The 18173-nt window shown below is 36.8% G+C and overlaps 1 protein-coding gene across 3 annotated transcripts in view; it reads left to right on the top strand.

Annotated features, from left to right (window-relative positions):
• RNF121 (ring finger protein 121) overlaps nucleotides 1–18173 on the top strand; it is a 74351-nt gene that overhangs the window by 30375 nt on the left and 25803 nt on the right. For all 3 annotated transcript variants that reach the window (XM_036220717.1, XM_036220719.1, XM_036220718.1), the window contains exons 2-3: nucleotides 3177–3214; nucleotides 6107–6248. In XM_036220717.1, coding sequence (XP_036076610.1) covers nucleotides 3177–3214; nucleotides 6107–6248 — 180 coding nt within the window. The remainder of the gene's footprint in view (nucleotides 1–3176; nucleotides 3215–6106; nucleotides 6249–18173) is intronic.

Below are 18173 nucleotides of genomic sequence, written 5' to 3'. Positions count from 1 at the left end.
TCTGGGGCCTCTTAGGGCCTCTTAGTGCGGGTGGGGGGCTCTGGTGCAAACCATATCAGCTCCTGCTTGTGCCAGCCTTGGAGGCACCTGGGAGAAGCTAGGCTGAGAACCGAGGCTGGCTGCTACTAGTGCTGGTTTTGGGGCCATTTAGCAAGAGGTACTGGGCACACTGAAGCTGGCTGCTGCTTTTGGGGCGGGGGGTGGGGGTCGTGGACCTTTGAGAGATTTTAAGGAAGTCTGCAGCACTAGCTGAGGAAGGTTGTTTGTGTGGAGGAGCCGTTGGAAGAGATTCAGGCCTGACACACGACTTGAGTGGGGCAGGTATCTTGGGGAATCACTAGAGTGGGGCAAATGGTGTTAGCCAAGTTAATAGGGAGTTCAGATTTGGCACCTACCTGCACCTGCCGCCTAGGTTGAGGAGGGCTCAAGAAGGAAACAGTCGCATTTGTCAGCACTTCCCTCTAGGAGAGAGCTGCCCTGACCCCTGTCCCTCCAGCCAATGCCCTGAAGCTAGTCAATTCATCTACTTCCCATATGTCCCTGGAGCTTTTTGAGCTGCTGCCCCAGTGCTAGAGCTCAGAGTGAATGAGTTTGAGTCAGGGAGTTTAGGTATGATCCCTTAAACACCTGTAGTGCCTAGATTTCCAGCAGCCCTTCAACTCACTCAGTCACAGTCCCTGCTTGTTTTCACAGCCAAATATTATGGGGACTTCTCTGTCTGGCACTGGAGTCCTAGGCTGGGGAGCCTGGTGTGGGGCTAGGACCCCTTGCTTCTCAGAAAAATCTCAATAGCTGAGATGCCTGTTTGGCATCTCTACCCTTTCTAGCAGTCTCGACGTGGCTTCTTTAAAGAATTGTGTTCAGCTGGTCTTCAGGTGGCTCTCAATGATGTTTATTCTGTAATTTAGTTGTATCTTTGATGTGATTGTGAGAGGAGGCGAGCACAGCATTTATCTACTCCACCATCTTGACTAGAAGTCCTCCCCATCCGTTTCCTTAATTGCCACACCATGAGTGTGGGGCTTACCTATTCCATGTCCCCACTCTTCTTGCCAGTCTTGAGTGGCTCCTTTGTTATCCTTAGTTTTAAGACTTCTGTTCAGCTAGTTGTCAGGTGGTTCTTAATGATGGTTCTATAATTTGGTTGTAATTTTAATGAGGTGTGGGAGGAGGTGGGCACAGTGTTTACCAACTCTGCCATCTTGACTGGAAGTCCTTGATTCTGCATTTCTAACAAGCACCCAGATAGTGCTAGTTCTTGGGCCAGACTTTGAATATCAGGGGAGAAAATCCATGCTGGAGAAAAGCAGAGGGCCAGATTCACTAAGCTTGGAGATCAAGGAAGGTGAAATTGCTGTTAAGTTCTCAAAACATAAGTTGGATTTGGATAGGAAAAAATAAAGAAAAAGATATTTCATGCAGAATGAAGACTGTGCAAAGGCCCAGAGACAGGAATGAGTCCCATGCGTTTTGGGACTGTGAACAGACTGCTATAGCAAGACACAGGTACAAGTTGGAAAAGAAGGAAAGTGTTTTGATAGGTAGCATGGAATTTGGATCTTAATTGTCTGCTCAGGTACCACCCAGGTGGGCCTTTCCATCTTGTATCCACTTGTCCCTTCTCAGAGGGGACCTCTGTCCTTCTGGGAAGATGAAGGCCTGAATTAGGACACCTGAGTAAATACCGTGAGGCAATGTGAAATAGGAAAAGGGAGGAAGGTGGTTTACTTCATTACCCTGACCAGCTTTGTGAAGCCTTAGGACATCCTTCCTGACTACCTACTTATTTACCTTTCTTTCCTTCCTTCCTTTCTTTTCTTCTTCCCTCCTTCCTTTCCCTCCTCACTTCCTTCCCTCCCTTCCTAGAAAGCTGTTCCTAAGTAGTAATGGGCATTTTCAGTACACGCACATAAAGAATGCCTGGTAAATATGTGTCAATTTGACTCAGTAGTAGAATGGAGTTCTGCCCATTGTACTTCAAACATTCTACTTAAAGTTTTTCTGCAGTTATGAGAACAGTGGAATACTGGGCCTTGAACATCATAAGTACTGAAGGAGTATTTGCTCTTTGATTTGAGTGATTCTGAGCTTTGTCTCTCTTCTTTGCGTCAAGGAACATTGTCAGTTCCGTTCAGTATAAGACTGTATTGCATGCTTTACGTACTGGGACTTGGGTATGCTTCTGTATGGCTACAAGGAAGTAAAATACTTGAGCCCTCAACTCAAAGAGTTTATTATTATTCTAGAGCAGTGGTTTTCAACTGGGGGCAATTTTCATCCCCCAGGGGACATATGACAATGTCTGTAGACATTTTGGCTATTGCCTCTTTGGAGGTGCTACTGACATCTATTGAGTGGAGCCCAGGGATGCTACTAAGTGTTCTACGATGTACAGATACCCACCTCCTTCCAACAAAGAATTAACCAGCCCAACATATCACTAGTGCCAAAGTTGAGAAGCCCTACTCTGAAAGGACAAGGCTAACGAATAGAACCAGAACTTTGAGATTGGAAGGCCGTACTGCTAGTTAAAAGCAAAGCAAGGACTGAAGCTTAGTTCACCCTAGTGTAATGTTCTGCTTGCTACCATTTAGAGTCAAATGGCATTATACGACAGGATATTTTATCTAGTTTCACTCTCACTAATCCTGATTTGTACTTTTTGCTCTAGCCATACTCAGTTATATGTCTTGCAGCTTTATTTCTTCATGTTCATGTTAGTCCCTTTGCCTGGAACATACTTCTCTTATTTCCACGTTTGGATAATATTTTACATCTACTCCAGGAGGTCTTAACTAATATATACCACCCCACGTTGGAATAGAAGCCACTTGGATAGTCTTCAGCATCTAATAAAGAAATTTTCTGTTTTTATGTCTGTCTTCCTCAGTAGGTTGTGAGCATCTTGGGAATTAGGTTCACTCTTTTGTCCTTAATTGCCTAGCACAGAAAGGAACAATGATGTCATGGACATGAGCCAGAGTAAGTGGTTTGAGAAGGAAGAGCTCAGTGGGAAAAAGAGTACTGTTAGAGTACTAGGGAAGGCTTCATAGAGAGTGTGACACTTGAAGCTTCCTGTAATTCCTTGAAGATACTGATGAATGTGTGAGCACCTTAGGTTGAGCAGGGAGAGTTCTAAGATAGTAATGGATTTTTCTGGTGGTGTCTTTCTACAGGTTGATATGTCACACCTCTCCCCAGAGGAGCAATGGAGGTAAGTGTGATGGTGTGGGCCCCTGAGGCTGGGAACTGTAGGTTAATGCAACTAATAGAGTTGTATATTTACCCTTTTTGCTTCCTTGTCTGTGGGAGGCAGTGACTCATAACCAGTAGGATAGTTTTTCTGGGAGTTTTTTCTAGTACCTGTGTCACTCCTAGGTAGCTCCCTCAGTCCTGGAGAGTAAATAGGTAATTGCACCAAACCATCCACCCGGGTTTGAATACTAGTTTTGCCCTTTCCTAGCTATGTGATCTTGGGCAAGTTACATAACTTTTCATTGCGTTAGTTTTCTCTATTTGTAAAATGAGGATCAAAACAGTACCTGTACCTCACAGAGTTGTTGTGAAGTTTAATATATGTGAAATTTTTAGAACAGCACCTTGCATGTGATAAGCTTCCTGTAGGTGTTACTTGCTTTGAATATGATTATCATCATTAACATCATCGTCATTATCCTTGAAACCAGGCAGGAGGCTCTGATCGAGAAAATGGGAGATGTGTTTCCCAGTGTTTCCCATCTCAACTTGCTACTAACTTGCCGTTTAATCAAAGTGTGTCAACAAATAGTTTATTGTCATAATTTCTCATCAGTAATGGCGTCATAGAGTGCTTGCCTCACAAACGTCACAAGATGGCTGGCCAATGCAATCAATCAAATACATTTTAATAGTGAGGAAAAAACCCTTTAGATTAAAGCTATTGATTATAAAAATATAGAATGGCAAAGGTATTGACTGATACAAGAAACCCAGTGAGGGTTTAGGTGACTTTAAGCTTATTAATATGCACCATTTGTATATCTCAGCTACCAAAATATTCTAAATAATTTGGAAGAGGTGCATAGAAATATTACTGTCTGCATTAAGGTAGGCAATAGTGCCATTGTGCCCTGCTTCACTGAGGCCACACTGATTATGTTGTAAATGCTGTATATTAAGAAGATCTCTAATTAGATGAAGGCAAACGGGATTAATGGTCTTCACATTATGTAATATTAATAGTGTTTAAAAGATCTAGAATTAAAAAGGCCAGGAAAATGGTGATTAAAAAAAAGGGTAGTTTTCTTTTTTAAAAAATAAGTTAATGAGAAATCTTTGAAGAGGCAGCATTGGGAAAGAAGAGTTGACGTGTTCTTTGTTGTTCCAGAGTATAGGATTAGATCCTGTGGATTGAAGCTGTAGAAAGATAGATTTTTTTTATTATTATTATCAGAAACATCTTTAATAATCATGGTATACTGAGAGGTAGTGAGCCTCCTGCCTCTTAAAAGCATTGAAATTTTGTTCCTTCATAAGCACATATGAGTACCTACTATATGCCAGACACTGCTGATTCTAGATTAGACTATCTTAAGAGACATATGTTCTCAGCCAACAGAATTATTCAGACAAAGGATATCAAAATAAGTTTTGCATTGGGTGGGAACTTGAACTAGATGGCTTCTCTGATCTTTTCTAGATCCTTTCTTTCATTTCTTTTTGTGCACGTCCATTCAGTTATATACTGTGTGAGAACAAGAGACTTATCCCTAGTTATCGTCATAACTTTCCACAGTCCTTTGGTTTTTAAACTGTTCTTAGCCCTTTTAGTTTAGCTTATTTTCACAATAACCCTGAAGGAGGTAGAAAAGATATCCATATCTTTTGACAGATGAAGAAGTAGTGATGTAGAGATATGAATTTTCTTGGCCAAAGCCACAAAAGTATCTACATCTTAAAGTTTTTAACTCCTAGCCTACTATCTTTTTGTCAGATTCTCTCACCCAGGATAATTTTTTATGTAAAATGAACCCTTAGATGCTGTGGGTGGCTGTCTAACTGACATTTGGCTGCCCCTCCTAACATTTTATTATGAAAAATTTCAAACATACAGAAAAGATGAAAGAAGTGTATAATTAGCACCCTTACACTCACCACCTAGATTCTACAATTAACTTTTTGCTATATTTGCTTTATCATTTATCCATAATTTATACCACAGGGTTCTTCTTGTCCTTCGGAAGTCCATAAAGATATCATTTATGATTTTTCCTTCCTCCCTAATACCCCCATGTATGGAAAATTTGTTTAAAAGGCCCTACTGCAGACTACATTTGTATTTAGTTTTCTGTCTCCTTACTCATTCTTCTCCCTTGGCTGAGTCTGACCCAGAGTAGTAGGAGTGACTGTTCTTCTCTGTTCTTAGAGGAAGCTTTTTGCTTGTATTGGCCAAGGGAGTAGCTTATTGCAAGTCCTTAGGAAGAGAGAATGTCAGGCTTGGTTTAAATAAGAGTTTCTAGTTGTACCGTCCTTGAGCCTTTGGGGAGGCTATTACTTGTGGGTGCTGATGGTGAAGTCACTTTTAAATTAGTATAAAGTCAAAGCAGTCGAGATTTCTCAGGCTGTAATTCATTTTCAGAGAGAGAGAGAGAGAGAGAGAGAGAAGGACAAATAAAGCAAGACTTTATCTCAGGAATTAGCACACATTTGCAATGTTACTTTTTTATTGATATACATATCATTGACTAAGAGTATAAGACTTTATGGCTATAATCTTCTCTGAGTTACTTTCTCCTTCCAGTGAAATAGGACTGAAATGAGCAGTGAAACAGGCCTCTCTTGAACTCTCTTTCCTGCTGCAGGAAAGGTGTCAGCTGTATCTGCCAGTGGAGGCAGGCAGCAGACCACCCATCTTGAACCCCAGTAGCTGAACTTGGTGACTGGAGTCCATAGAGCCCCTGTTCTGTCCCAAAATGCCTGTCCCTAGGACATGTGTGTTTCTAGCCTCTGATTTGAACAGTACCCTGCAGCTACAGAGCACAAGAATGTGTTCAGAACTTTGGACTGATAGGATATCCCTGGAAAGCATTGCCCCTGACCTGGCTCACTGCATCTGTTTGGCTTTCAGGGTCGAGCATGCTCGCATGCATGCCAAGCACCGTGGCCATGAAGCCATGCACGCCGAAATGGTCCTCATCCTCATTGCTACCTTGGTAGTAGCCCAGCTGCTCCTGGTACAGTGGAAACAGAGGCATCCCCGCTCCTACAACGTAAGCCATTTTGACTCTCTTCTTTGTCAACGATCAAGAGACCTTTTCTAAGTATTCTAGGGTCCAGCCTAACACAGGCCATGTACAGGTAGAGAGAGTGGGCAGTAATAATGAACTTTATATGTGAATGGTGACTAGTGTATGATGGATATGTGTTTAAGGTACAAGTGATTTAAAGGGTGGAAATAGAGATAGAACCCGAGACTACTTTTATGGCCAGAAAAAATAAGTTCTTCTTTTTAAACATTTTGGGACATATTCATGAAGGAATTATTCATAAGGAACTATTCAAATAAAGGGGTAAGTGGGTAAGTGATTACTTGACTGGGAAGATCAAGCCTTCAATGAATCTTGCAGGTAGGAATCAGATTTTTTTTTTAAGGCAGCAGTGGAGGAAATGAGGAACAAAAACATAAAATATACAGAAAACATCTTACTAAATGGAGGAGTAAATCCTTCCCTATCATTAATTACTTTAAATTAAGTGGATTAAATTCTATTAAAAGTCAAAGATTGGTAGATCATGATCAGGTGTGATTTATTTCAGGGATGCGAGGATGGTACAGCATCTGCAAGTCATTCAGTGTGATATACCACATTAACAAAATGAAGGATAAAAATCATATCATCTTGATAGATGCAGAAAAGTCTTCTGATAAAATTCAACATCTCTTTATGGTTAAACTCTTACCAAAGTGGGTATAGAAAGAAAATACCTCCGCAAAATAAAGGTCATATATGACAAACTGACAGCTAACATCATACTCAGAGGTGAAAAGCTGAAAACTATTTCTCTAAGATCAGGAACAAGACAAGGATGCCCACTCTTGGCACTTTTATTCAACATGGTATTGGAGTCCTAGCCATAGCAGTTAAGCAAGAAAAGAATATAACAGGCATATAAATCAGAAAGGAAGAAGTAAAATTGTCACCATTTGCAGATGACATGATATTATATATCGAAAACCCAAAAGGCACCACCAAAAAACTATTAGAACTACTAAATGAATTTAGTAAAGTAGCCAGATACAAAATCAATATACAGAAATCTGTGGTGTTTCTATAAATAACAGACTATCAGAAAGGGAAATGAAGAGAACAATCACATTCACAATTGCATCAAAAAGAATAAAATACCTAGGAATAAATTTAACCAAGGAGGTGAAAGATTTGTATACTGAAAACTATAAGACACTGATGAAAGAAATTGAGGAAGATGCAAATAAATGAGAAGATAATTCTGTGCTCATGGACTGGAAGAATTAATATTGTTAATATCTCAGTACTGTGCAAAGAAATCTGTACATTCAGTGCAATTCCTAACAAAATCCCAATGGCATTTTTTACAGAACTAGAACAAATTATTCTAAAATTTGTATGGAACTATGAAAGATCCTGAATAGCCAAAGCAATCTTGAGAAAGAAAAAGCTGGAGATATCACTCCCTGATTTCAACCTATAAAACAAATCTATAGTGATTAAAAACAGTATGGTATTGGCATAAAAACAAACACTCAAATCAATGGAACTGAATTGAGAGCCCAGAATTAAACCCATACATATTTTGACAATTAATTTGACAGAGGAGCCAAGAACACAATAGAGAAAGGACAGTCTCATCAATAAATGGTGCTGGGAAAACTAGACTGCCACCTGAAAAGAATGAAACTAAACCACTGTCTAATACCATATATAAAATTAATTTAAAATGGATTAAATGATGGATGACCTGAAACCATAAAATTCCTAGAAGATAACAGCAGGTGGTAAGATCCTCGATATTGGTCTTAGTAGTGTTTTCGTGGATATGATTTAAAAGGCAAGAGAAACCAAAACAAAATTAGACAAATGAGATTACATCAAACTAAAAAGCATCTGGCTGGTGAAGGAAACCATCAGTCAAACAAAAAGGTAACTTACTGAATGGGGAGAAGATACTTGAAAATCCCACATCTGTTAAGGGGTTAATACTGGAAGTATATAAAGAACTCACACAACTCAATAACATAAAAACAAAGAAACAAAAATTAGCAGAGGATCTTATTACACATTTTTTCAAAGATCCACAGATGGCCAATGAAAAGATATTCATTGGCACGTGAAAAGATATTGGACATCACTAATTATCAGAGAAATGCACATCAAAACCACAGTGAGATAACACTTCATATTTGTTACATTGACCAATATCAAAAAGACAAAACAAGTGTTGGAGAGGGTGTGGAGAAAAGGGAACCCTAGTACATTATTGGTAGGAACATTAACTGGGCGCACCACTATAGAAAACAGTATGGAAACTCCTCAAAATAGAATAGAATTACCATATGACCCAGCAATTCCACTTCTGGGTATTTATCTGAAGAATACAAAAACACTAATTTGAAAAGAAATATATAACCTTATGTTTGTTGCAGCATTATTCAGTAGCCAAGATATGGAAACAATGTAAGTGTCCATTGATGGATGAGTGGATAAAAAAGATGTACGTATATACAATGGACTACTACTCAACCATAAAAAAGATAAAATCTTGCCATTTGGGACAGCATGGATGGACCTTGATGGTATTACATGAGAAAGACAAATACCTTGTGATTTCACTCAGGTGGAATCTAAAAATAAAACGAATAAACAGAACACAACAAAAATAAACTCATATAGAGAACAGATTGGCAGTTACCAACAGGGAAGGGAGCTGGAAGTGAGCGAAATAGTGAAGGAGGTCAACTGTAGGATATGAATAGTAACTAGATTTTGGTGATTCCTTCGTAGTATATACAGATGTTGCAGTATAATCTTGTACATCTGAAACTTATATAATGTTATATACTGATTTTTCGTCAATAAAAAAAGAAAAAAATCCCCCCACTCAAAATAAAAGATAATTCATATAAATGATAACCAAAAGAGAGCTGGGATGGCTCTTAAATATCAGACAAAATAGACTTTAAATCAAAAAAGTTTACAAGAGACATAGGATATTATTTATTGATAAAAGTTTCAATACAGCAAGAAGACGTAACAATTATTAACATATGCGTATCCAACAAAGGAGCCCCAAAAATAGGTGAAGCAAAAATTGACGATGTAAGGGAGAAGTAGTTCTACAGTAATACTTGAAGACTTCAATAATGGATAGATCAACAATATAGAACAGTATAGAAGATCAATTGGTAGAGAATTTGAACAACACTAAATTAATTAGACCTAACATACATATACAGAACATTCTACTCACAACTACAGAATGTATATCCTCAAGTGCATGTGAACATTCTTCAGAACAGACCATGTTAGACCACAAAACAGCCTATATTAATTTTAAAAGATTGAAATGATAGTTCAAGTACTCTGGGTTAGGACATGGCAGGTTGTATACTAGATTCTTTTTACAACTATTATCTTAGAAGCCTTTCATCTTTTCAAGTATAACAGCCCTTTTTAACAAAAAATTTGGTGAACACCCACATGATAAGCACATATAATAGTAACAATAGCTAATCTTTGATGAGTTTTCTTATGCCTTCCGGTCACGGTTCTTAGCGTTTTACATATAAAGACATCTCTTCCTCACAATAACCCAGTGAAGTAGGTACTGCTTTCTCTAATGACAAGTAAGGAACTGAGACATAGGTGGACTAAGTAACTTGCTCCAGTGGTAAAACCATTATTTGAATCCAGACCATTTTACTCCAAGGTTTTCAGTCTTAATCCCTAAATGATTCTTTTTCTCTAGTGTATGCTTTTTCAGGCCTCTTGTAATATGGCCAAAGATGCTCAGGGGTCTGTAGCTCACAGACAGAAACCGGCTGCACTATCTTATTTGGTCTTCCTAATAGTCTGTGAAGAAAGTACAGTGAATAAACTGAGGCCCAGAGGGTGGAGGCATGAAGGAGGATATTAGTAGATAAAGCCAAGATTTTAACACAGGTCATTCGTTTCATATTTCATAAATTCTACTATACCATATGTTGCATCTGGAAAGGGTTTTCCACCAAGTGATAATCTGGAGTATAGGAGGAAGAGAGGCCAGTCTTTGACCTTGAGCCAGCACCAGTTCCAAACATTACTGGCCTGTAGCCAGCTCAAGTTTGGCACGTACCACAAGGAGAGACATCTGTATCTTCAGGTCACAGTGCATGGAAAGACCACATGGCACCAAGGCTTTGTGAGCTAGGCACTGTACAGCGGACTAAGCTACCTGCAGGGAGTGAGGCTTCATGTCTGGACCCTGTCATCTGAGGCAAGTCTTTTGTTTCACAGTGTGTGGTTATAGCACCTGCTCTGTAAAATGGGGATTACCAGGATGGTTTAATGGAGCCTAGTCAATTAAGAAAACAAATAAACCAAGTGTAAAGGGAGACCCTTGGAATTTCTTTGCTTGTATTTAGAAGTAGTCTTATATAATGTTGACTAATCTGCACAGATTTTTTAAAAACCTACTTTAAAGGAATGAGAACACGAATGTACCGCAGTGGTTTTCAGTAAGTACTCTCTTTTTAAGCTGTGGAATCTCTTTTCAGACTGTATCTTAAGGAAACACCCCCCATGTAGAAAACAGCTTTAAGAGACTGCTCTGCTTGATACAGGGTTAGATAATACTAACCCCTCTGCTTCCTCTAGGAACCTCTGTAGGACCCATCAGTGTGTTTGAAAATCACTGATGTGTCATTCATGAGTTAATCCTTAATAGGAAATGTGGCTGTAACTTAATTGGGCTAGTTGTATAAGGAACATACACATTCTCCTTACCTTACTGCCATGCCCTGTAAACATTATGCTGGACTTCACTGGTAAGAGGACATGCTAATATGGCGTATACTGTAATGAGAAACAACCCCATATCTTTAGAAAATTGGAAAAGAAAATCTTTAATGTTCTTTTTTATGCCGCTGTTATACAATAGTGATCTATATTGGTTTTGTTAACACTTTTATTAACTTGTGCACAATGAATATTTTTACTGCTTTACTTAAAATACTAACTTTGGAAGAAGAAAAATTGCCCAGATCCCTATACACAATCGCATCTCTTGTCCTTCTTCAAGCTTATCAGAAGCTGGAGCCATTTGCTTGTAGGTGGTAAAATACAATAGAGTTAGACCAATCTGACTTGATTAGCCAGCTCTTTCCTTTTCTAGCTATATGATTTTATTCATAATCTCTGAGCTCAATTTTTCTTTTCTCTAAGTGATAGTATCTATCTCATGGATTGTGAAGATTATATAAGGTTATATCACAAAGTTTTTTGAAAACTCTAAAGCTAATGTTAGTAACTATTGTTACTCCCACTCCTAAGAGAAAAAACTCAAGACATAAAAATGTCTTCAGGTACTTATTTTATGTAGAAGAAGAATAAAATTTTATTTTTATTGAGGACAATATCCCACAACAAAATTCACTATTTTAACCATTTTAAAGTAAACAATTCAGTGGTTTTTAACATATCCATAGTGTTGTGCAACTATCTCTACTGCTTAGTTTTAGAACATTTTCATTACCCTAAAAGGAAATGTGACACCCATTAAGCAGTTACTCCCCATTTCCCAACAGACCCTGGCAGTCACTAATCTGCTTTCTATGTATTTGCCTGTTCCGAATATTCATATAAATGGAATCATGCAATATGTGACCTTTTGTGTCTGGCTTCTTTCACATAGCATAATGTTTTCAAGGTTCATATATGTTGCAGTATCTATTAGTATTTCATTCCTTTTTATGGTTGGATAATATTTCATTGGATGGATATACCACATTTTGTTTATCTGTTCATCAGTTTGATGGATATTTGGGTTGCTTCTACCTTTGGGCTATTGTGAATAGGTCTGCTGTGAACATTAATTATAAGTTTTCATTTAAACACCTATTTTCAGTTCCGAGTATAACCTGGAGTAGAATTGCTGGGTCATATTTAACTCTATATTTAACTTTCTGAGGAACTGCCATTTGGTTTTCCATAGCAGTTGCACCATTTTACATCCTAACCCCCAATGTGTTGGGTTCCAATTTCTCCACATTCTCACCAATGCTTGTTATTTTTCTTTTTCTTTCTTTTTTTCTTTTTTTTATTATAGCCACTCTAGTGGTCATGAAAAAGTGTTATCTCAGTGTGATTTTGTTTCATATTTCCCTAATGACTAATGAATAATGTTGAACATTATTTGATGTGTTTATCTATCATGAAGAAATGTATATTCAAATTTTATGCCCATTTTTAAATTGTTTTTGTTTGATTGTTTTGTTGTTATGTTGTAAGAGTTCTATATATAGTCTGGATTATAGACCATCATTAGATATATGATTTATAAATATTTCTCATTCTGTGAGTTGCTTTTTTACTTTCTTAATAGTATTTTTGATACATATACATTTTTCAGTTTGAAGTCCAGTTTATCTTTTTTATTGAATATATTTGCCATATAACATTGTGTAAATATAAGGTGTACGACATGTTAATTGGCTATATTTACATATTGTAATATGATTGCCATTGTAGCAATATTTAGCACCTCTATTTCATTACATAACTATACTTTCTTTTTACTGATTGGAGTAATTAAGTTCTAGTCTCTTAGCAAGTTTGATGATTATAGCACAGTATTGTTTTCTATATTTGTTATACAGTTGACCTGACTCTCAAACAACGTGGGGGTTAGGGGAATCAACCCCCGGGAAGTCAAAAATTTGTATATAACTTTTGACTCCTCCAAAACTTCAGTCATTCTTTAGTATTTTGGGGGATTCATTTTAGGAACCCCTCCCTTACCTGCCCCCGCCCCCCGCCCCTGATACCAAAATCTGTGATCTCATGTCCTATATATAAAATGGCTTGGAACAATGTATACAATTGGCCCTCTGAATCAATGGATTCCCATAACTGGATAGAATCTGTAAATGGGAAACCCAGGGATACAGAGAGCCAACTGTATATTTATTGGAAACAATCCACATATAAGTGGGCCTACGCAGTTCAAGCCCAAGATGTTCAAAGGGCAACTGTACTGTGCATTAGATCTCTATGGTTTATTTACTACTTGTTGCAAATTCCCTTAAACATATTTTCTCTTTTGTTGCTTGTGCTTTTAGTGTCATATTTGAGAATCCATTGTCAAATCCAAGTTTATTAGGTTTTACCTCTACGTTTTCTTTGAAAATTTTTATACTTTTATTTCCTACATTTAGGTCTTTGGTCCATTTTGAGTTAATTTTTTGTAAATCGTGTGAGTTAAGGGTCTAACGTTATCCTTTTGCACGTGGATTTCCAGTTGTTCTGGCACCGTCTGTTGTGGCAACTTCTTTCTCCATTGATTGAATGGTCTTGGCATTCTTATCAAAAATCAATTGACCATAGACAATGCATGATTTACTTTTTGTACTTTCAATTTTGTTCCACTGAACTGTATACTTTCAGTTTTGTCCCATTGAACTCTGTCTATGCATAGTACCATGCTTTTGATTAGTATAACAGAATAGTAAGTTCTGAAATTGAGAACTGTGAGTTCTTTAAATTTGTTCTTTTTCAGGATTGTCTTGGCTATTCTGGATCCCTTACAATTCTGTATTAATTTTTCAGCTTTTCAATTTCTGGGTCGGGGGAGAACAGCAGTTGTAATTTCGATAAGGATTACACTGAATCTGTAGATTACTTTGGGGAGTATTGCCATCTTAACAGTATTAATCTTTACATTCATGAACATGCGTTGTCCTTTCATTTGCTTAGGTCCTCTTTAATTTCTTTCACGAATTAAACATTTGTAGTTTCCAGTGGACAAGTCTTGTATCTCCTTGGTTAAAGTTATTCCTAAGTACTCTCATTGATGCTATTGTAAATGGAATTATTTTCTTAATTTTTTTTTTTGGATTGTTCATTGTTACTGTTTGGAAATACAACTGATTTTTCTGTGTTGATTTTGTCTGACAACTTTGCTGAATTTATTTATTAACTATAATAGCTTTTTTTGTGGATTATTTAGTATTTTCTATAACAGAAAGACATAACAGAACTCATGTGTTCTGTTTTACATCTTTTTTTTTTCAGTTCCATCCAACTTTTATTTCCTTTTCTTGCCTAATTGCTGTGGCTAAAACTTCCAGTACAGTGTTGAATAGTGTTGAATGAACTCAAAAAGTCTGAAGCTTTGGTAGAAGTAAATGACAAAGATTTATTCAAGGGTCTTAGAGTTTGCAAACTATAAACACAGCAAGACAAAAAACCAGAATTGTTCCAAAGAAGAAAGAAAAGTTCAGCGTTCTTATAATAAAACACATTCTTGAGAATAACCAGTCCTTTATTCTTGGCTCTAAAAGCTGATCTGGACTGTTATCAGCCAGATGTCAGGCTATCTGGAAAATGGATGCCAGGTTGTGTGTTGAACGGGTGCCAAGAAGTTTGGTCACATCCTGAGTCCTTTAGGTGTAGTTAGAACATTATCTGCAGGTAAATAAGTGATACAGGACTGGAAAGTTCAAAAATTAAAGTTCCTAGGCTAGTTAATACAATGAAAAAAATTGTTTCCTCATGCCTCAGTCTTCATAATGTTAATAGTTTAGCAGTTTGTTTAAAGTGAACCATTTTGTATTTTCCCTATCCTTACTCTTTTTCTCAATAGTATTGGTGAAATGGGCACCACTGCCTTTTTCCTGATCTTGGGAAAGCTTTCAGTTTTTAAATATGTTAGCTGTGGGTATTTCATAAATGCCATTTTTTATGTTGAGAAAGTTTCCTTCTATTTCTAGTTTGTTGAGTGTTTTTATTACAAATAGGTGTGTTGGATTTCTCAAATGCTTTTTCTACATCGTTGAGATGATCATGTGGTACATTCCTGGAATAAATCCTACTAAGTCATGGTGTATAATTCTTTTAATATTCTCCTGGATTCAGTTTGCTAGTATTTTGTTGAGGATTTTTGCTCTGTATTCATAAGGGATTTTGGTCTGCAGTTTTCTTGTTTGTCTTGCTTTGGTATCAGAGTGATGTTGGCCACATAGAATGTGTTAGGAAGTGTTACCTTCTTTTTTCTGAAGATCAGAACTTTGGTGTAGTTTAAAAAGCTTTGAAGTGGAAATTAGATGATCTGTTTCTAACACCACTGCTAATTAGCAATGGACCTTAGACAAATTACTTCTTCCCTTAGATCTTTCCTTCCCCATCCTCATGGTTCATTTTTAAAGGGAGGGTTTGAGACTACATGGTTGCTAAAGTCTCTTCAAGCTCTTAAATATTTTTTCATGATCGTTATTTTACATAACCCCAAAGGCTCAAATTAAAGCTAGGGATGAGTTTTAAGAATACAAATTTCAGCTAAGTATTATAAAGAAATTTTCTACAATGAAAGCTTTTCCACAATGGAATAAACTGTCTTAGAACCAAATGCTCTTCCCATCACAAGCTATGTTTTACTAGGGACTAGACAACTCCATCAGGGATGTTGTGGAGGGTTTTTTTGGTGATTTTTATGGAATGATTGGCTGAACTCATTCTAAGTCCTGCCTCTCAGCTCTAACATCTGTATCATTGAATTACTGAGAGGTGAGGGCGTATCTTGTTCTTAGAGGACAAAGCTGACCTGTCTAGAGACCTCTAAGGTTTTTTGTTGTTGTTGTTTTTATTTTGTTATTGTTTTGATTACAAATGCTCGTTATAAAAATTTCAAACAATATGTGATATAGAAATCAAAAGTGCCCAGAGAGAACCACTGTTAACAACGTTACACTTGCAGATTTTTTCTGTCCATATTTAATATTTATAAAATTTTAGATGTTTATGACATCCACTAACTAGGTCCTGCAGTATTTTCCACCTAAGACTATCTCTCAGATATCCATATTAGTATGTATGTCATTCTCTTAAACTACTAATGCACAGTATTCCTTTAAAGAGATTTTTTAAATTAACGTCTATTGATAGGCACATGTTAATTAATAGTTTGCCACAGTTAGAGCAATGATTTGGTAAACTTCTTACATATGTAATTTGCATAGGTAAGCAAGCATTTCTTTACAATGAATTTCTAGAAATGCAATTGCCTGTTGAGAAGATATACACATTTTAATTATTAGTGGATCTTGTTATAGTGACCTCTAAAAAGTTACGGCAGTTAACAATCCTGCCAACAGAGGTTAAAGGTGCAGTTATCCAGTGTTAAAAGAGAGGATAAGGAATCATCAGTATTTTTTAATCTCTGTTAATCTAATTTATAAAACATTTCTTTAATTAGTGAGGTTGAACATATTTTCATCATTTGATTTCTTTTGTCAGGTGTTCATATCACTGATTAGTTTCCGTATTTGCTGTTTATCATGGTAATACATATTATATTTTAAAAGTCAGATAGTCCTGCAAGGCTTATAAAGCAGAACACATCAGTCCTCTGCCTTAACTCTATCCATTCCTGATTCTTACTTCATCGGCGACCACTTTTAACTTTTTTAGTTGTTTTCTGATACTGACCTCTGTATTTTTAAATAATATGATATTAAATATATGATTTTACTTATTTATTTAAAAACTTTTTTTTTATCTTTTAACGCCTATAGCACTTCGTATTCTTAGGTGGTCTCCCATCCAAGTACTAACCAGGCACGATCCTGCTTAGCTTCCAAGATGAGACAAGATTGAGCACGTTCAGGGTGGCATGGCCATAGACTGTAATTTTACTTTTAATTGTTATGTAATTATCTTATACTGTTACACCTATACCCCTGACATAGACATTTTCCTCCTCCCAATTTTTATTTGATAATTATTCCTTATTTACATTATTTTGACATGCAGATCTTATTCACAGCCAAGCTATGTGGTATATTTGGTCACACATTTTCTTTCCTTGCTTAGGATTCTTTTGGAATGTGTCTTATTGATTTATAAGAGCACTTTGTATGTTAGGAATAAGCCTTTGACATACATACTACAGATATCTTTCCCAGTTTGCCATATGATTTTATTTATAGAATTGGTATAGAGATTTTTATAGACTAGATTTGTGGACTATTCTGTGGAGTGAGGATTCTATTATTTACTGTTATATTTGGATGACCCACCTGCCTAGAGAGATTTTAGGTACTTGCTATAGCCTTCAGTTTTCTAATTCGTGGGGATCCCTCACCCTCAAATCTATTCTAGGTTAAAGGTGGAGGAGAAGCAGAGCAGAAACATAGTTGGGACATTGCTAATTTATAAATTTCACTATTACATAAACGTAATTAATAACACCAGCTGCCATTTATTGAGTGCTTTATAACATACCACATATTTTGCCGTGAGGTAGGCAGTATTATTTTTGCAATTGTATAGATCAAGAAATTGAGGCTCAAAGAGATTAACTGAGCTCCACTCAACCACTGATTAGCAGAGTCAGGATTCACACCCAGTGCATATGGCTCCCATGCTTTCCCCACTCTTCCATGATATCTATGTATTTGTTCAATTAGCAGACATTCTTTAGTGATTTATAGCTCTGTCGTGTGAACCATCCCTTTGTCCAGCTTATCTACCCTATGTATGCTACCTGCTCGTTGATCACTTAGTGATCATAATAAGGTTTTTTATTCTTTAAAGGATACCATGGGCAAAGTTAACTAATCTCAGTTAGATAGATTAAAGATCTAATTAGAAGAAACAAAATTATGAAGGTAGTAAAAATATGTAGAAAAATAAATAAAGATTTGGTAAATTGTATCGTAATAAGGTTTTTTATTCTATAAAGGATACCATGGGCAAAGTTAACTAATAACAGAGTGGGAGATTAGTAATGATTAAAACTGACAGTAAATATCTAGGCTATACAAAGTAAATCCTACAATCACGCTACTCAGAAAAGTGCACAATTTAAAATTTATGGATCGTTTATTTCTGGAATTTTTCATTTAATATTTTTGGACTGAGTTTGACCCATGGGTAGCTGAAACCATGAAAAGTGAAATTGTG

The sequence above is a fragment of the Rousettus aegyptiacus genome, unplaced genomic scaffold (genome assembly GCF_014176215.1).
Source record: "Rousettus aegyptiacus isolate mRouAeg1 unplaced genomic scaffold, mRouAeg1.p scaffold_m13_p_5, whole genome shotgun sequence".
Taxonomy (NCBI): domain Eukaryota; kingdom Metazoa; phylum Chordata; class Mammalia; order Chiroptera; family Pteropodidae; genus Rousettus; species Rousettus aegyptiacus.
Note: the sequence above shows the minus strand (reverse complement) of the source record. Positions and strands in the feature narration are given on the sequence as shown.